This window comes from Melopsittacus undulatus, chromosome 15, assembly GCF_012275295.1.
Source record: "Melopsittacus undulatus isolate bMelUnd1 chromosome 15, bMelUnd1.mat.Z, whole genome shotgun sequence".
Lineage (NCBI taxonomy): Eukaryota > Metazoa > Chordata > Aves > Psittaciformes > Psittaculidae > Melopsittacus > Melopsittacus undulatus.
The window spans coordinates 3,404,470-3,425,263 of NC_047541.1; the positions used below are offsets into that span (position 1 = coordinate 3,404,470).

Here is a 20,794-nt window from a genome sequence, read left to right on the forward strand (position 1 = left end):
AGTAAGTCACCCCCTAAGGGACCACCGCCGCCGCCCTGCCCCGAGCCTCAGCGCTCCGCAGCCCCGCAGTCTCCTCCGCGGGTCGGGCGCCGGCTCCATGACCCGCCCCGCATTCCGCAGGGGACCGGCAGCGCCCCTCGGAGCTTCAGACCCTCTCTCCGCCGCCTGCGCTGTACTATTTGAGGCGGGCGCGGGTGGAAGAACACGGCGGTGGCAGCCGCCGCGCGAGGCCCGTGGCGCAGGGATCCGGGCCGCGGTGCTGAGGCCGCCTGTCAGTCAGTGCGGCGGCGCCGGGACGCGGCCGGAGCGCAGCCGGCAGAAGGCGGTGTGGGGAGCGCGGTAACGGAGACGGAGCGCGGCCGGCAGCGGGAGGAGCGGCGAGGGAAGGAGAGAGCGGAAAAACGGGAAATAAACGTAAAAGAAGCGAGCTGCGTTTCTTCCGAACGGCAGAAAAAGGCTATTTCACGACCGGCTCCCTGTCCCCTCGGTCGGCTGCGATGCTGCTAGCCACCGTGTTGCCCTGGACGTTGGTTTTGCTTGGAACCGCAGGTATGCCGGGGCGGTGGGGAGCTGCTGGGGTCTGGGGCGGGGTAGTGCCGGGACCCGGCCGCGCAAACAATGGGGTCGGGCGGACCCCGCCGCTGCTGCCCTGCTTTACGCCGCTGGGTTTGGCAGGGAGACAGCCGGTGGTGGGGTGTCCCCCCCCAGCCGCACCCGGTGTGCGTGATGGGGCGGCTGGTTCGCGCACATTGTTGGCTGTCGTGGGAACGGGAGGGGCAAGATGGCTCGGGCTGTGCGAATTTGACAGGAGAACGCGGCGGGGGGAGGAGGAGGATAGGTGAGAAGGGTGTGAGCGAGCGGGTTCTTATGCTCTCTGGTGCTGCTGTGCACGGGTGCGACGGGAGGAATCGCCTCCCCCGGGCTGGGCTTTCGGTGTGAAGTAAATCCCAGACAATGGGGATGGGGAAGGAGAACGCGAGCGAAGCGGAGAGGATGCTACGTGCGCTGTGTTAATGGTGTCACCGTGCGAGGAGGCGGTGGATTTTCCTTGTCACGTCGGCTTTCATTGTGAACCTTGAGGATGCTACTGTGCTACGCGGCGGTGTCCGCCTCCGCCGCCGCCCATCCGCCCTCCTTCTTGCAAGCGGTGCATGTGCGGGGCAGAGATTGCAGCGGGGAGGGGAGAGTTGCGATCGCAATTAGAGGCGGGGGCTGGAGCAACTGTAAGAAAGAAAGCAGGGAAGCGGAGGGGAGCGGTGACGGGGGGGCCGGCACAGGGCCGGTGCTGTTCAGCGGGCGGCCCCGAGCGGCAGCGGTGCTTGGGTCTCTATCGTCGGTGAAGGCACGGTGCCGGCCCCGCCTGGCCCCGGGAGACGGCAGGTTGGTTGGGTGCGGTTACGGCCACGCCTGTGTTGACGCCGCCCCCTCTGCCAGCGGGACCGCGTTCCTGTCGCCATCCTTCAGCGAGCCTCGTCGCCCCAAGCTCCTTGTCCTTACGCACACCCACTAGGAAGTGTTCCCCAGAGCCTTCTGCGCCCACTCTTGGCTATATGAGTGTTTTCTCCCTGTCCTGTTCTACAGCTCATCACTCTCCAGCCCCCCCCCCCCCCCCCCCCCCCCCCCACCCCTTCTTGGCAAGCATCGTGGCCTGAAGCACCCACACTGATTGTCCCTGCTATCTTTGCCTCAGAACTGTCATTGCCTTTACTACTTGCAGTCTTTTCTCAGCTCATGGTTTCATAACTACTTGCCAATTACTGCTGTTGCTATCTCAGAAAAGCTCAAATCCCTGCTATCACCGGATAGCTCTTGTACCCATTTCTGTGTCCTTGCCGTGTACCCCAGTGCATCACCCCAGTTATTTCTTCCCATCATTGCTGTTACAGACCTCACTGCAGAGCTTCTTTTCACCCTTGCTTCAGTACTGTCCTTAACTACCACAACCACTCACTGCCTCATTCCCATACTGACGATTCTTTATCTCCTTAAGCAATTACTTCTGCTGTAGCTCTGCCTGCTCATGTAGTAAGAATTGCTATCTTGTTGTGGCTCAATTCCAGCTCCTGTCATGGCGGACCACTGCCACCAGTGTGCTCAAGTCTGTTGCCAAATCAAGCCACCTGTTTAACATCAGCCCAAAAACTGTTCTTAATGATGCACAACTGTCCTGTGTCCTAAGCATTACTGTATAGCTTATCTTTGTTATAATTTAAACCTTTATGTTATATATAGTCTATAAATTACAAACTGGGGGTGTGTTGTCCTTCCATTTTTAGCACAGTTCCTCCCGGTAGCCAGCTCTGCATCTGGCTCAGCCACACCCTTCAATCACCATCTCTGCATACATTCTTGATCTCAAGCATTAGAAAATGCCAGACTACTATATGTGATTCCTTAGCTATTGCCTCTCTTGACACATTCACACAGGCTTTCTCAGCTGTGGGAGGGGAGAATAAAGCGTTTTTTTTTCAGGGCAAGTAGATGGGAGTAAGCAAAGAAAAATTATCTGCATCTCATCTGTTGCCCCACTCAAATACATGTTTATCCAATAATAATAATTACAAATGCATGGAGTGCCTAGGGAGTTGCACAGCTGGAGCTGGACTGTGAAATCAGCATAAAATGGAGAACACAAAAACCAAATAAAATATTAAAAAGCTAGAACAAAGCAGCAGCACTGTGTATGGTAAAAACAGCACCCAACGCATCAGTTATGCTTTACACGCTAAAGGATGCTTTGGTCTGCTAGAGCTTTTCCCTTCTTTTTTTCCCAGCTGACCTCACCACAATCTGTGATGGGAGAAGAAAGGTTATTGCTTTGGGCTTTGGAAGCTATGATATTGAAAGAGATGTCAGTGAAAGGGGGGGGGGGGAGCAGCTATGATGATGCTAATAAAGAAACCCTAACTACAGCTTTATAGTAGCTTAAATGTAAGAGGAGGAAAGAGGTAGATGCTTATTAGGGAGGAATCCCTGAAGAGACTGTTGTCTGAGCAATGGTTATGTGGTAGGTTCAGAACAAAATGATGCCTTTGCATCTTTTAGAATAATTCCACATTTTGTACACATTTTGACCCGTGGTAGTGATGATTTATTTAATCTAGTAAGTTAAAACATTTTCTAATAATTTACAAGCTGAGTTTTAGGTGGCTCCCCTTCTTTCATTTACATCCTGAGAAGTATGGTTTCCTAAATAACAGAGTATTTTGTATACATTTTATCCTCTTGATGTTTGAACTTGGAAAAGCCTGGCTTAACTGTTTGATTTTGGGAATGGTGTGGTTTTGGTTTTGGTTTTTTTTCTTTTTTAAGTATATTAGCTATAACAGTAATTTACTGAATATGTTGGTTTTGAGTGTTAAAGATTGTGGCTGCTGTCCAGGATGAAAGCGCCTTTACTTTCCATGGCTCGTCTCCAGAAATGTGTTGTAATGATAGACTTTACTGCCATTGGGTATAAGTGACTGGTTTCTTGTTGATAGGAAATGCATGGTGTGGGATTTTTGTTGGTTGTTTCTCTTTTGGTGGGGTGTGTGTGTTTGGTTGTTTTGTTGTTTCAGGGTTTTTTGGGGGGGTAGCGCTATAGAATTATTTTGACTTGCTGGCAGGAAAGCAGAACCAATTGATGGGGGAGGAGGAGGGAATAGTGCATCTGCTGCCATCAGTCTGGGAGGAACAGAAAAATAGCTTTAGTAAGAGACAAAAGCACATTTTATTTTGCCATTTAAAAGGCCATCCTGCATTTTAACTCATTAACACACCTGATGATCCTGTTTATATAGAGAACACAACATTCTTTTATTGTTTTTCTTACGTGGCTTTTGAAGCATTGGTTTAGCACGGCAGTATACTTAAATGTGATTTGGTCTATCAATAATAATTCTATTGTACACTTCACTCACCACTTGAAAATAGTAAGATATTATGAACTTCCAGAAATGGCTGTGTAAGCAGACTGGGAGAAGTGATCTTCTTCAGAAGTGTGTATCATAGCTTTTATGCAGGAAACTATCAGAAAGAATCCAACTAGGTGCCATTACAGTATTTTTCAGGTGCAGTGAAAAGATGGTGTCTTTGTTGTTTTCCCAATTCTGTATGTTCCCAGAGGTCTGAAATGTGAGATTAAATAAGTAAAGCAATGTAATCATAAATCTAAAAGTCTGAAAACATTGAGGAAATAAAATTGATTCTTACAATAGCTTTCTAAACCAAGGAGAATGTCTGGAAGTGACTTGAATGAGGGTGTGTCTGTAAAGGGAACTACAGCTCCCAGGCATCTCCACTTTCCTGAGTGGTGTCCTTTGCGCATGTTTTCATAGGACTGATGTGTCGGTTATCATCCCAACACCCAAGGCCTGGAGGGAAAAAAGAGCCACCAGGCAAATAGACTTTGAGACATAAAAATCACAGAAGCAAATTTGAAGGTCAGTTCTATGATGGCTCTGGCTTCTTTTGTTTAGGAAAACACATTACCATCGTTTAAAGCCCTTGCTAATGCAAAGGGATGTAAATTAGGTGGGTTTGGCGGTAGTGCCATTATGCCCTTTCAGTTCATGGTGTTGAAATGCAGCTTCCCCACTGCAGCTGCTCATTAGGAACGTTGCCTTTTGAAGTTACCGTGAGAGCCAAATGGCAGGCTGTCAGGCCCTTCTGATAGATTGTTTATAAATGTCTGAGGCAGTCACTACTAAGTACCAAAAGAAGGTTGTTCTGTGGTTCTTAGTTTGCAATATAGGTGCCTAAAGAAAACGGAATAGATAAAAATCAAGGCTCAACTTCACATTAAAATATTTCTTTTTCTGCTTCCAATTCAAGTCCAGGAGCTTCCCCTGTATCTGTCCAAGATAATGATAAGGCAGATAATTGCTATCCATACAGTGAATCATACCTGTAGCTTCTAGACCTTCCAAGGACAAGTGAAAGAAAAGCTTGTGCCAAGACATGTTGAGGTGTACAGTGTAGATGACTGCATATTTGGAAATTATCAAGGCTACCTCACCGTTTCTGTTACAGCATTTTTTGGACTTCACTGTATGCTTTTGCATCTGAAGTTTTCATTTTATCTCAAGTGATGTATGCAGGTACTTCAGCAAAACTATTAATATCTAGGACAAATGTAGAACATCAATAGCCTTAGTCCTGATAACTTCAGATCTTTAGGCAGCTGTTGATGGTAAAGCTAATTTTTGGAGAACAGCTAACAATGGAAGGTTTATCCTGCTAAGCAAGTGCAAATTGCTTTGAGATACTAGAGTCTCTCAAGAAGCAGCTGCTGTGGGTATATTCACATAGTACCGTGCTTAATAGCTGGATGAGTTATCCAAATACTTAAGCCATCACACTTTAAAAGTGACTAATCAGTATGGGTATCAAGTAATCATTTGGACCTGCATATTTGCAGAAGAACCAAGGGAGCCATGTTATGTTTGAAGAAAATAACATGCTTCCACCTGAAGATAAATATGTCTCAACTTTCTCCTCTATGTTCAAAATGAGACCTGAGATTTAAAAATTAGGAGGAGAGATTTAGTTCAAATCTTGGGTTGTTCACTTTTTCTAGTGCTGGTTCTGTGTTTCTTCACTGCCCAGAAAAGTAAGGAATTAAAGCAAAAGTCTGTAAGATGGGGTGTCCACAGGGTATGGCAGAAACTGATCCTACAGCTATTTTTGTGAGCAATTTATTATGGCAGGGGGAAAGCCCTATGTCTGTAAATCTGATGCAAAAAAATGAAGTTTAGGCTAGACACATGATGTGTGTTGTAGCTGATCCTTTAGCTATTTGCATCCTAGATCTTAGGACAGGACAGATACAGATATCTGCAGGGCTGTGTTGTGAAAACTGGGAGTCTCCTGGTGTAGTATAGACTTGGTAGAATGATGTGGAAAATAATTTGGAAATCCAGTGAAATGGTTAATTTCTTGGAATGGATTTGTTTTATTTTGTGTTAACACAAATATCACATTGTTAGGTTATTGTTTGCCAGGACAGACTGCACGTAAACAAAATCTTGGCCATTTTAAGTGTTCCAGAATGTCTTGAATAAAAATGTTGTGGTTTTCTTTATAGATTTTTATAGTTTTCTTTATAGTTAAGTTTTTGAGCCTGTTGAAACAACTGGGTCTTAGTAAATCAGGATAGGTACTTTGACAATTAGGTATTGATTTTAAAAGTACACAAGACAGGTTAATTTTCTTAAAATCTATCTACTTGGCACTGGTAAAGCCACATTTGGAGTGGTATGTCCAGTTCTGGGCTCCCCTTGCAGAAAAGACACTAACTTCTTGGAGGAGTCCCGTGAAGGGCCACAAAGATGCAGGAGGGACTGGAGCATCTTTTGTATGAAGAGAGGCTGAGAAGGCTGAGACCATTTAGCCTGGAAAGAGAAGACCTGAGGGGATCTTAATTCATGTGGATATATACCTGATAGGAGGGAATGAAGAAGGAAACCAAGCTTTCCTCAGTGACATCCAGTGATGACAGGACAGGAGTCAATGGGCACAAACTGGAATAGAGAAAATGCTGTCCGAGTATAAGAAAACAGAACATACTCCCCTGGAACAGGCTGCCTATCCATGGAGGCATTCAGAACCCATCTGGACAGAAACCTGGGTAACCTGCTGTAGCTGCCTTCCCCTGTTGAACTAGATGATCTAGAAGAGTTTGGGTTGGAAGGGACCTTTAAAGGAAATGTATGAAATAAAGAGTTAGGATAAGAAGCGAATGTCACTTAACACATTCAGAGTACATTTTGAGCTCATTTTGGGCAGAGTATGGTGTATCAGATCTTGAAATGGAAAGGCCTTTCCCATGGGAGAAAATTGTACTGGCTGGGTTGTACATAGAAAGTGTAATTGACCAGGTGATAAGTGATAAATACAGATGAGAATTGTATACAGATGAAATAGCAAATTTATGTCTCTGCATCTGAATGGGCTTTTCCAAATGTTTCATGTATTGTAACTTTAAATGTTACTGGAACTGCAGCGTATTTGCTCAGAAGTTAACTGGCATTTAAAATAGTTTATAAGATTGTAAATGTTCGTGATTTATTTAAAATCCCCCTAAACATTACTTAAAACAAAATAGTGCAGTTCTTTGCAGTAGGGTTTAAATGCAGACTTTTTAACATGAAGAGGATTCAAAAATCCAAGTTCTTTTTTTTTTCCAATTCCTTCATATCTAGGATTTTGAAGGCTGCATTTAAATATGACACAAAAGATGAACAGCCAGTTTGGTAGTGTTTACACAATATTGGCAAATTGGTCTTAGTGTGTGGTATTATTGCATAATCTTATGTTTAAAATAAACACTGGGAATAATTGAAGAAACCTCAGAATTTGGAAATACTTGGTGGTGGTTCTTCACATGCCATGAAAAAGCAGGCTGTCTTTGCATATTAATCACTCTTTCAAAGGAAGTTTGCCTTATTTGCATTGTGCATGCATTGAGGAGTCCCATAGTGTGCCTGAGAAAAAAAAGGGGGGGGGAAAACTGGAATTGTTGTTCTCAAAAGGGTTTTTATTCCATTCAAGTGGAAACACTGAATGCAGGAGAATTAGCGCAGTGTTTTGTGGAAGAACAGTCCCATTTGGTCATTGCGTTTCATGTGGAGCGGTTCTGGCTTGTAAGGAGACTCAACACTGGGGGTAGGGTTAAAAGGGGAGTGACTCATCATTGTATGATGTAATCCACAGGATGCAGGATACTCTCAATTAAATGTACTCTGTGGATTATCAGGCAATTAGGAAGATAAAATATTGGTGACATGTTTAATACTTGCCTTACAAATACAGTAGCCAAAATTCTAGGCCTTGATATCTTTGGGAAACTTGTGGAAGGTGTAAAGAGTGGGGAAATTTTCAGTTTGCTAAGTTTTGGAATGACAAGATTTCTTAGGCCTACCCTGGTACTGTAGTTTAGCTGTTATTTCAGAGCAATATGGGGTGACACGTTAATGAGTTTCTACCTTTGTACTCTGTTCTGGCTGCACATCCAGGAGAGGTGAGTTTTTCTGTTACTTTAACATTGAACATCCTTTCCTATAAGCAAGGAAGGTGACAGTCTGAAACTCAAACCTTTTCATTCTGAGATTTTGAAACATGAACTTTAGGGAATGGTAGAGATGTTTTGATGAGTGATAGTTCTCAAACTATTTTGCTTGCTATCCTAAAGGAAAAGATGTATCAGTGTAAGATGTGTGTAAGTAATATATATGGAGAATATGCTATAGTGAGAATTTCATTTTGAAAGGAACTGTGGGATAATGAGTAGGAGTATTGGCCTGCAAATCATTTGGCACTCTGGTGGTTATAAGTAGCATTATCAACAGCTTCTGTTTTAAGTACAGGTGAAACCTAGTCTATTTCTGTGTTGATGTTGTTTCTGGTGAATGCAGTGGAGAAAGAGACATCTGAATGGTTGATTTTTAACTTGAAAAAGTCTTTCCAGAAACTAATCACAGGAATGGAGCTTTTAGCATTTTTATTGTTGCAATCAGTAATACAAAATGGTATCTTCTTAGCTGAACAGAGAATGAGGTGGCTTGTTGTGAACATGAGTGTTTGTGTAGGTTAGGTAATGCTGTTAATGCAGGAAGACAGGAAGAGCATTCTTTTGATAAACTTTCCCTTTTTTATTTTAGTGAGAATGGTTTGGTTTGTGGTCTATGTGTGCAACTGTGTAGTCTAGGGTAGAGATGGAATCAAAGCTTTTCCTGTATGTTGTTGTGGTTACCACATCTACAGTCAGAAAGAAAAACCACTGAATCATCTATGCGGTACACTTTCCATTACTTTGTGCTTTTATTTTCTTCATATAAAGCACATTGCACTTCCAGTGTGTAGAGGTTAAGTGTAGTAGCAAATAATACATACAACTGATATTGATGTTGTATTTCTGTCTGTGATGCATTTTAATGATAGCTGTCTTAATATTTAGCTGCTGAATAGTTGTGCAGTCTGTGGTGTCATTATGATAAAACAATGCACTTATACAGTGCACTCCTGTGTGTACTTTGAAAGCCTTATAAATAACCCTTTTTAAAACTTTCTCTATAGTGTGGGTATAAATAACACCAATAGGCTAAAGATACTCCTTTGTGTAGCTTAGGATCTAGCATGCAAAATGTGTACTTCCAGTATCAGCTAATTAGAATTTTTCAAGAACTTCGTTTCATGTTTTCAATATGTTAATAGTGAGAGAAATAGTCATCAGACACTTGTGTATAGCATTTTGGAAGAATATAATCAACAGCTGCTTGTCCAAGTAGCTTATTCAATGATAAGCCTGCAAAATTCAAAAGAACGGACTACTGTAACCATATTTCAGTTGTAGTGTTTTCAAAAGGTAATCCCTTAGAGGTATAACATGCATTTAGGGGTTGTGAACAGACATACAGAATTACTCAATAGTCCCCTAAATCCTTTTGGATTTGATCTGTGGGATGCAACTTCAAGGTGTTCAGCATCTGTTACATACTCCCTAGTGTTGATATTTGTTAGAAAAATAACAGTCATATTGTAGGACTTCTAAGAAGATAAAATGTGTGTATGTGGTAATTATGGACACTTAGTCTGCAAGAACTAACAGATACTAAGAAAGAAGTTATAAGTGAAAATCTTTATGAATAGGTATCAGTCCTCTTTAGCTTTTCTCCTTGTTGTTATCACTAGAATTCTGTGTGGTTATTTCTGTGTCCTTTCTGTTATGATCAAGCTATAGCTGGATATACACCTTGTCTCACATTCGTAACCTTATCTGGTTGTGTTCACGTTGGTAGCATTTTTCCTGTCCTAGCTTTTGTCTTTCCACAGCTGGACATGTCTACAGGAAAAAGAAAGAACATTGTTAATCTCTCAGTTCTGTAGTGATTGCTTATTATAGTAGGGGTTTTTTATCTACAGTTTGAAAGTAAAGTAAAACTAAACTGAAGAAGTGACTTTTTAATTACTGTGCTCTTGTTCAGTTTGCTGCTGCATAATATCAGTCATTAGGAGGTGAATCCTGCACTTAGGCATGTGTACAAAGCTGTTATCCACATCAGTGATAGTCATATGTAATAGCCAGGAAGGAACTTCTCTCACATGTTCTGTGATACTGTACTGAGGGATCATGTCAAGTGGGCACCCTGTCAACATGATTACTGATGAAGGTTCAGAGTTATTACTTGAGTAAAGATGAATGTAAATCTCAGACTGGCCAAAGACTGCACTTTGCAAATAAGTGGGCATTCCTTTGAGTTGAAATGAGTTGTGGTAATGTTTTTCTCAGCAGGTTGAAAGAGGAAAAAAGTCGCCTTAGGAGGAAGCTTTTTTTTGCCCCCACATAGGATCTGCCTTACTGCTCACTCTAAAATTAATTTGACCTGGTGTTTCCAATAATGATTTCCTGTGGGTGGTTAGGAAGAAATACAGAAAATGTATGTATACAGTGATCTTTTCCTTGCTAGACACTCAGCTCTTTTAAATGGTTGTACTGTTAGTAGTTAAAACACTTAGTCTGTCAACATTTCATAGTATTTCACACTTATGTTCTATGCTGTTATAAGAACAAAAATCTTCCTCTATATTTATCCTCAGCAAATCTGAACATCATTAAGTAATGCATTAAACAAACTCATATCTGTCTGATCTATCCTTTTACTCTTCGGCCAGAAGATACCTTGCAGTGTATTGAAGTGGTTTTTAAATATACATTTATTTTAACACTTTTTTAAATATACATCTTCTGAAGCAGTTACATTGCTGCTTCTTTGCTAAACAGACATTGACTATTCAGGTTAAAAAGGTGCCCTTTGTGCTTGGGGCAAAAGTTGTTGAAACAGTATATGAAGTATGTTTACGTTGTGTTTTCCCTGTATTCTGTGCATAGTCACAGGGCAGACACACTTCAGATATGTGATGAATAGCAGTGGTTTGTGATTGCTTATACAATAGTAGTTTGAAGCTTTGTTTTGCACTTGCTTCATTTTATTGCTAACATAATAACTTGTGGCAAACGAGAAAACTAAATGCTCTACTGTTCTGACAATGGCAATAAATGTAAGCAGTCACTTTCATTTTAATATGAATACTTGCGTTTCTGATAACCTGTCTCTCTGTTTTAGATACTGTCTGCCTTTTGAAAATGTTAATCCCCAAAGAAAAGGCTGACTTATGCCAGTTATCTATAGATGGAAGTTCTAGGGTATTCTGATTTCAAAACATTCTTTGGTTAAAAGAAACTGTCTGTATATGGAGAATACTTGTTTTGTTAAAACTGATTTAGATTTAAATGAAATAATAAGCTAAATGTGTCACCAAATCATTAACTGTTTTTGTTGCAGTTATCCATGGCTTAATATTCTGTTTTCTTGTGGCTTTGTATCTAGCTGCAGTCACTGAGTCTAGGGAATAATTGGTGCCATACTCAGAAGCTTTTGTGTATTCCTAGTAATAGTTTCTCATGAACCTAAATTTGTACATGCAAATAATAAGACTTGACATAAAAATAGCAAGTCCCACACTAACTTATTTTGTGAAGGCACTGCAGTATTTATGTATTACTGCAATGTCTTGTGTTCAAATGCAGTTGTGATTCAGTGTTTATTGGGACAAACAGAACTACCTTCAAATATTAAAATATAAAGGATAAATGTATTTTCTTCGCATGAATGGTTTTATCTTATCTTCTTTTTCTTGAAGTTTGCAATGAGTAGTGGGACCAGAAGAATTGAGTTGAAGTGGTGAGTGAAAGCAATGCTGCTGATTCCCTTGGAATTTAGCACTTTAAATGGATTAGAACTAAAAATATCTCTGCCTGATGTGTTGGATCTGAAAGCATTTTAAAGAGTCTGCATTTACATATTTAATGTAAATTTTAACATATTTTCATACTTGAGCTAAATAATAGCATTGTAAATGTAAGCTCTCTGGGTATCAGTATTCCCATTGGAACAACTGAAAGTTGGACATAATTGTAAAATGAACATGTATTTTGCCAAAATCGTAGCCCGCAGAACAAATGTTTCAGAAAGAAAATGTAGTCTCTGTTGTATACAGGATGCATAATTCAGCCCTTAGATATGTGGAAGCTTTAACAAGAATTAACCTCCTTTTGTAACTTTGGGGCAGTGTATTAATAATCTTTCAGCATCTTGGCCATATCTGGCTATTTCACACATAACTATGCATTGTACTTTCTGTTTTGAAGTCCTTCTGTTCTGTGATTGTAGCCTTCTGTACCTTTGCAAAGGGAGTAAAATGTGAGGACATGAGAAAAGAATGCACAGCTCACACCAGCAAAAAGGAATGGGTTTTTCTCAAGGAAATTACCATCACTTTTGCATTTCTCCATAAAGATTTTTTTATCTTTCTGATCAGTTCCATAGCCAGCCAATTCACCCATAGCATCTATTCTTGTTAAATGTTTGTGTGTTAACACTGCATCATGGCTTGAGATGTAGTCCTGCTTATAATTGCATAAAACCCAGAAATGGGTGGAAAATTGAATAACCATATTTCATACTTATATAAAAGCCTGGAATTTCATTACCACAAATGATGGTTTTCTGATTTAAATTGTGGTATGTGCTCCTGTTTTGTTTGGACTGTTTCAGTTTGTTAGTCCAGAGATAGAAAAGCACTTTGGTGTTTGGTTGCTAGTAAATGCCAGTGTAATTACTTTCCATTTTTATAAGTGAGATCTGTTCTTGTTATCTTAAAAGGACACTGTGGACAGCATATCTAATAGCCGATTCCTGTCTTGCTTACAATTACAGGAATCAGAAGCAAGTCCAGTGAGATGGGGGCAGCTTTGATTATGCTGCTGATGTATATATTGTGTTAAACGTTAGAAGACATCATTAGAATTCCATCATCTGATTTACTTTTCCCTAATTTGGGACATAGCACTTGCATGCTGTAGGACATTTCTATGCAGCCAGCCTTAGGAATTATGTAATGTTTTGAGATGTATTTGGTTTTTTAAGAGTCAGTTGTTAAGAGAAGTAAGGCAAAAGATCTAGAATGGTTTTGGGTTTTCTTCTGTATTGTATTCCTCTCATGTCCTTTGTGAAGTATACTGGGTAAGATTGATCACCTTGCATTCGCCATGCATTATGAACATGGGATAATGATATTTCTTTGCACATGTTTCAAACCAGTTCTGAACGTAATCGTTAACAAAGATAATGCACAGTGTTACAGTTAGAGTTGGCATTCTCTGTCTATTGGGCATATAGCAGCAATCCTAAATCTTAACAGAAATAGGGAAGCTCATGTAAGTGTTGCTTGAATTAACTCATAGATAATGATAACGGGTTTTACTTCTATATAGCAGATAAATTATGTTGGTGCCTTTGCAGAGGTGCTGAAACAGAAAAATGTATTATCACAGAGTAATATTTATATATATATATTTAATAATGTGCAATGATGTCACATTGTTCACAGAATCATAGCATGGTTGATGCTGGAAGGGACCACCAACGGTTGCCTAGTCCAACCTCCCTGCCCAAGCACCTAGAACAAACACATTGCTCAGTATTGTGGCCAGACAGCTCTTGAGTATCTCTAGGGAAGGAGAATCTGTGACCTCTCTGGGCAACCTATTTCAATGCTTGGTCACCCTCACAGTCAAGACCTCATGTTCAAATGGAACTTCCTGTGTTTTATTTTATGCCTACTGCTTCTTGTTCTATGGCCTGGCACTACTGAGAAGACTCTGGGCACATCCTCTTGGCACCATGTCTTCAGATACTTTAATGAATAGATCATATCTCCCCCTGAGCCTTCTCTAAGAGAAACCTCCCTATGCATTCTTATTTTCAAAACTGCTGGATAAATAAATTGCTGCCATGTTATTTTTCCATTTTACTGAACATTTCTGGTGGTTTTTTGCCCATATTTATTGTAACTGCAGAGCTATTGGCTGCATGCTCAATAGCTCTAAAGATGAGTTTCTGCTGAAGACATGCATTGGTCTTCATGAGTTGCTGCTGCAGATCTAAAGATGTTGAGGAATCCTTAAGTGCATGTTATACCGGTGTATTTATCAACTGCTAGCGCTGCAGGGAAGATCTTCCGTGTTGTTTGTGCATTCATTTCATTTAGATGTTTATAGGGATCATAAATTAAGGATGGTGCAGTAAAGGACAGGTAAGATATGAAGGCCAGGCTGGTCCAGGTTAACGTTTTGAACTCCACTAGGTGGCACTAATTTATTGTTGATAAAGTTGCTTTCTATGGAAAAAAACACCAAGTGCTGTTTTATTGGTGAAGTATGGTGGGAGATTTTTCCTTTTGGAATAGGAAGCGTATGTAAGATGATGATCAGTAATACTTCCTTATTTTTCTTGTCTGTACATATAGTATTCTTCCTAACCTTGTGCTTCTGAAGTGATGAACTGATATTTTGCATGGGATATTCAATCATAGACATATTTTTAAACTCTTCAGAACTGGGAAGATAAATCAGAAGAAGTATTTGCCTAATTTTTTTATCTTCTTTGCTTAACTATCCTCTGGCAATGTTAAGGACAAGGAACTGGTCCTGTGTATTGGTACAGACAGTGTTTGATAGACAGCTGGGTTTTCCTTAATTGTGTCTCAAAACATTGCAGCATTCAGAAGATTGGCCTGTTAAGGAGAAGAAAGTATTTCTGGCAGGTAATGATTGTACGAGTACTAGCTTCGGTTAGCATCAAATAGATTTCAACTTGTTGAAGGGCATTGAATATGACAGGAGCATATTTTATTCCAGCAGTAAGGGTAGAAATGGCCATGACAGTTATTTTTGTAAAGCTGATACACAAAGAGTTCTCAGCAAAGGTCCTCAGGATCATGCTGAGCCAAGCTCTACATGCACTGTACAAAGATGACAGCTTAATCAAAGGAGCTAGATTGGTATGTTCCCTTGCCATCCTTGAAATTGTTGTTCTGGGAAAGACAGTTGGAGTAGTCTTTGACTCAGTTAACAGTTCACAGTTTTCGGCTTGCTGGGAAGAAATTCACCTTTGAAGTTGGCAGACTGTATAGCTGGGACAGAGACCTTTGCAAAAGCTGTAGGTGTTCTGCTGGTAACAGTTGTGGCAGGGTAGAAGATTAGCTAATTAACTTAATAGAGCTGGGGCTTCAGGAGGGCTTGTGGTAGCTTCATGTCTCGTCTTATTTTTATGCCTTGTCCATGCCATTAAATACTCCCATTGTACATCATAAATGTATGAGTCTCATATGGACCTTGATTTCAGGCTGGTGGGGGAGATTTTTTGCAAGCTACATGAGAATAAATGCTTTCTTCTACCCAACACTACCTTGTTTTCTTCATGTAATCTTGTTTTATATCAGGCTGAGGGGGAGCTATAAGCGGTTTTGCAGTTTTGCCTCTGTTGACTTTGAATCCAGGGCTTGTGGGCATTTCAGTCTGTTGCTGCACAAGAGAAATGGAGTTTCTCTTAGGATTTTAGCCTGAGCTTAAGAACTCTTGCTCTTGCGCTTACAGTGTGTGGACAGGTCTGTCTCCGATCTCCCTCCCTCCATAAAGTAAGGGCTATATATTTCCTCTATCTTCCCGGCAAGTGATTTGCAAGTAACTGGTCTTCCAAAGAAAACAGGCTCCTCATTTTGCTATTGGCAGAATCTGCTTTCTGTCTGGTCTGTATTTGAAGGGACCTGGCATCTCAGAGGAGTGTAAGATCTGATAGTGAATCTCCAGCCATTTTTCAGTATTGTAGATGTTGAATGGTTTAGACCATTAGGCTTTTGATCCTTCAGTTGTACTTTTTGCATCTGTGTGTAGAACTTACGGCAGCTACCCACTGAGCTGCGTATTTCCCTGGGGGCTTGCTGTGCTGTTCGATAGCTCAATGTGCTTTTCCAGCAGCTGGTGGCTTTGTCTCCTCCTGTCTGGCATGGGAGGCTTCCATAGTACAGAAAAATGAGCTTCACATCTCAAACCCAACTCCAGCACTAGCCAGCTCTTCGTTTAAAAGGGCAGGGGCAGGTTTAAAACCTAAATGATAAGGCTGTAACTCTTTAAAAGCTGTATCAAGATGTTTGCATGGACAGTGGCTTAATTGGACAAGATACTATTGTGATGCACATGGGGCAGTTGGAATCCGTTCTTGTTTAGTTGGCAATCTGCCTTCATGCACTTAAGTTTTAAGTACCATGAAACAGTTTGATTTATGGGCTAATATTCTTTGTCTGGTTTAGGGTTTGTTGTTTGGTGTGGGTTGGGGTTTTTTGTTTTGTTTTTTCCCCTCTTAAACTGTAGGTTCAATTGTTGAGCTGGCTCCTAACACATAATTACAGTTCTCTTTTACCAGGCATAGCACACCCTGATCTGTTGTTGTAATGATGCAAGGCATTTTCCTATGAATTAGAATGCCATGTAGGTAAAAGCTGTAAAAGTCCCTCAGCATACTGTTTTCAGACAGTATATAAAAGGTATGAGCTGATAAAATACAAATTGTTTGAATCTCATAAATATCTTTGAATCAGATAAGGATTTTACAGAATTTGTGAAAATATATTGCCCTTCTGGGTTATAATCAATATATGTTATAGTGACTTTCCACTGCTGTTGTTCTCCTCTTCACAATTTCTGTATCTTGTTCACTGCATATTGTTTAGCAATTTGAAGTTTTGATATTACCATTCTACATACATCTATATATCTATAACTGTATAAATGCATGGGTAATAACTTTATCATGTCAGGTGTGGCTAAAAGTGCTCAGGAGTAGTCTCTGTCCTCTGAGACTGGTGGGGACCAGCAGCCTGCTGTTCTTTGGACATACCACAAATCTAATTGTAAATAGAAAGGGAAAATTTACTGGAGCGTATGTAGGTCTGTTTGACTTGTTCTGTTGGGATAATCAATCAGAACTGATGACGGAGGTGGGTAGAGGCATGGAGGGGGAGGGAGCAGATGATGAGTACAAGGTCTGTTTTCCAGAACAGAAGGTGGAATAGTAATTTATTATCTGACATTCTTTGGAAACAGATGGAAAACACTATGCTTATAAATTTGCAAGGGAAGAATTTTGGAAGCTTCGCATATGTCCTTCCCTCATCTTGTTTCTTTTAGAAAAACAGAGCAGTTAAGTCCTTCCTTGTTTTTTGGAAGCAAACTTGTGTGATGTTGAGCAGAATCCCGCTGTTGAGGTGGATGGCATGTATAAAAAGTCCCCAAACAATGCAACCTGAATGTGTTAAATAGACTGAGAAAGTGTGACTAAAATAAGAATGGCCGAGAAGTACAGTGAGTCATAGTACAATTTGCATTTCTTACCCGTGACACAGGGCTGCAGCAGGGAACTCTACTGGAGGTAATTCTCTGGTGAAGCAAGAGGAGTTGTTAAAGGGTAAAAAGGCCTACTATTAAAAAAAAGAAGACTTGGATAAATGGCATGTGAATCAAGAAGCAGTGTTACGTACCCGGTTAGAGTAATGGCACATTTGTGTACTGTGCTGTGGTTTGGTTGTACTTGTTTGTGGGGTTTTTCTGCAAGGTGACTGTTAATTTAGAGTTGATTCTTGTGTTACTTACATTTTTGTATTTAACTTTTCTGACAGGATGAAAGTTTACTGCTTTGTTTCTTTTTTTTCCCTTAGCAAATGTAAATGACAGTTCTCTGTGAATTCAAAGGAACTGACCCAGGGTTTAACATCAGTGGTTTAACAGTGTGGTGGGCTATAGATGGAGCACTTGTGCATTATAAATTTGTTTCTTGTGGCAAGTAAGTCCCCTCTGGAAGTCTGCCTTATAGTCTTAAGACTGTGATCAGACATCATAGAAGTTACCAAAGGCCACTAAATACACAGACTGTATAGAAACAGCAGTAAGCATTCATGCTTGAAGTTAGTTACTCTGCCTATGTCAGCTAGTGGCTTTTTCTACTGCAGAATTGGGCAAGACTGGTGAACGCTTTCAGAAGGCAATTTAAAGTGTGGAATCAGACAGATGGTTACTTACGTTAAGTACTCTAAATACTCTGCTAGGACACCTGTCCTATTCCGCTGTCTGGGAAGTCTGGGGACCCTTGGCTCACAGTTTGAGCTGCTGTGTTAGGTGACGTGAATACTTCTTAAATGTATAGTTTGGCAGGGTGGTCCATCAGAGCACCTTGGGGGATGAAGTAGCTGCTGGACGATGATATATAGCTATGGAGGAGATAGCACCCAGAATGCCCTGATTCCTGCACATGTGGTGTTGGATCAGAAATGTGTTTGAGATTCATGTAACATGAATTACAGCTCTGGAGACAGCTCAAGTTTATATTTGTTGAGTTTGGGTTTTTTTCCTTCTAATTAAAAATGAAGCATAGCTTGAATGTTAACAATAGATGAAGTAGAAAAATCATCGTGCATTTACAGTGCATTTCCATTTCAATGGCAGGCTTTGCGATCAACCATGTCGTTCTTGTTTATAGTGTATTTTCATCATATGGGTGTTGATTTTAACCTCTGAAGCTCAGATTTACTCCTTCTGTTTTCTGTCATAAGCGGTTACATTTCTTTTTTTCTTTCCTGTATTTCTTTGGCATGGAAAAGGCCAAAAAGGGAAAGATGACAAAGCAGTTATTTCTGATTACAAGCTAAGCGAGTCCTACGTGAGCCGTGTCTAACTCATTATAGATTACTGCTTTAGAATTAGAAAATTGTGTTATAAATCGTGATGTCATTTCCAGTTAATCAAATTCAGGCATAAGCTCATGTTCCCTTGAGTGCCTGCCCATTATGAACAGCTGCATCATGTGCTTTGATGTGTTGGAGAGACAGTGGGATCACTGTTCAAACTGCTGTTCTTTACTGTTTTTTTTGTTTGGCAGTAGGTTTATGGTATTGTATAAGATGCAAGGGAGAATACTTGATACAAATCTTTGGCAGGAAGCTAGTTAGGAATGCTATCATTTAAACTTCAGTACTGTGTCAGAATTTTAACAGTGATACATTTGAAAAGCAGCAGGCTTTTAATGCTAACAAATACATGAGAATGTGTTTTTTATTAAGGTGGGGGAAAGTCCAGCTTAATTCAGAGGGAAGTGCACTTCAAGGGAACAAAAACCTTCCAGTATGGATAGAGCTGGGAGTTAGATTTCAGGAAAAGCTGTAATCAGAGTGACATTGCTTGTGCATAGATAATATTTACCTATTTCTCTCTGGTATTTCAGAGAATATGAGCATGTTTTCCTGTGGTATTTTATGAAGAGGACAGAGCAAAACGTGTGAAGAGAGCTGCCTAATTCAGCCCTGATTTGTGCTTGTGAAGTGAGTCTCTGCAAGAAGTTATTTCTTGCACTTGGGTGCTTTAAAAAAACAGAAGGAAGAACAGAGGTAATGGATCTATCAGTTAATTATATGTTTATATGAAGGGAAAAGGTGTTGCATCTGGAAGGAATAGGGAGAGGCTAATAGAAAGGCCATCACAGTGGGCTGGGTTAAGACATGAAATCGGTGTAAAATAGCAATGGAAGGTTTTTCATTTTCTTCTCTCACTGAGTGGTCTCCTTACATGCCTGAGATCTCCAAAAATTGTGGCAGATGCATGCTGAAAGTTGGACTCAGGAGCAGGAGATTGATTTAAGATGGAGAAACCTCTGTCATTCTGGGGTTTGTGGATAGACGTCCTAAGGGAAAGTAATGGTGGCTGTCAGCTTTCAGGAACGGTGACCTGAGGTGGAAAGTCCTGATTCATATCCCTTAACAAAGGGATAAAGGGATGCAAAGATAACAATTATCCTGTATTTAAACCAGTAGTGGAATATCTGGATACTAGTTGAGGATTGCTTTTATCCTGTTGTGTTTGTATGTTCACCGTATTGGCAGTATGAGGGAGTAGTGGTGGGGTTTAGGTGCTGCAGTTAGTAAAACAGGCTGCTTGAATTCTGGAAAAGGATGTAAACCTGGAATGTAAAACATGGATAGCAAGAAGAAACTTAAGAAGGCAACAATTGACCGCTGTGTGGTTGTTTTCGTACATGGACATTTGAAGTACCATTACTTTATTCCCCACAAGCACAGGAGAAAAGAATAGTTCAATCGGAAAGGACCTCCAGCCATCATCTAGTCCAACTCCTGATCACTTCAGGACTGACCAAAAGCTAAACATATTATAATGGGCATTGTCCAAATGCCTCTTAAACACTGTCAGGCACCTCTTTGGGAAGTCTGTTTCAATATTTGACCACCCGCTCTGTTAAGAAATGCCTCCTAATGTCAAGTTGGCCAGGCTTCTCTGTTTTGAATTCAGGGATTTCTATATGGGGCCTGATGGTTGTATCTGACTATTAATTTTAAGCTTTCTTGAAATCTACATTCACATATTTTCTGCAGGGGTATTTTTTTTCCAGAATCATAGTGAGTCATGTTCTCATAGGGCTTTTGTTGCTATTTAACTAAATGACAGAACTGATTAAATTAGTGTTTTCATGCATATATGAGATGCCACATTTCTCATACCATCTGTTACCAAACTTTGCAAGTTTGTTTTTACCAGTTTGCAACAATTTGAGGAAGAGTAGGGGAAATAGAGCAGGTGGTTGAAAGTAAAAGTCATGTGGATGTGATAAGAGATGGCCAGGTATCTGATTTGAGCTTATAATATGTCCATCAGCCTCTCAGAGAAGATGGTTTTACTCAAAAAATATTGTGGCAAAACCTGCTGATCACTCAATGTATTCACGGTCATTAACTATTTTTGTTGTTTCTTGCTGTAATTGCAGCTCTTAATCTCTGTTCTGATGAAGTAAAGGATTAGGATGTCCCAGGAGGTACTGGCTGATAAAAAGAAATCACCTTGTATGTTAGTTCT

At 40.6% G+C, this 20,794-nt stretch overlaps 1 protein-coding gene across 6 annotated transcripts in view; it reads left to right on the forward strand.

Annotated features, from left to right (window-relative positions):
- The first annotated feature begins 281 nt into the window (after window positions 1–281).
- NCAM1 (neural cell adhesion molecule 1) overlaps window positions 282–20,794 on the forward strand; it is a 99,756-nt gene continuing 79,243 nt past the window's right edge. For all 6 annotated transcript variants that reach the window (XM_031044106.2, XM_031044107.2, XM_031044108.2 and 3 more), the window contains exon 1: window positions 282–549. In XM_031044106.2, the coding sequence (XP_030899966.1) occupies window positions 498–549 (52 nt within the window). In that variant the 5' untranslated portion in view covers window positions 282–497. The remainder of the gene's footprint in view (window positions 550–20,794) is intronic.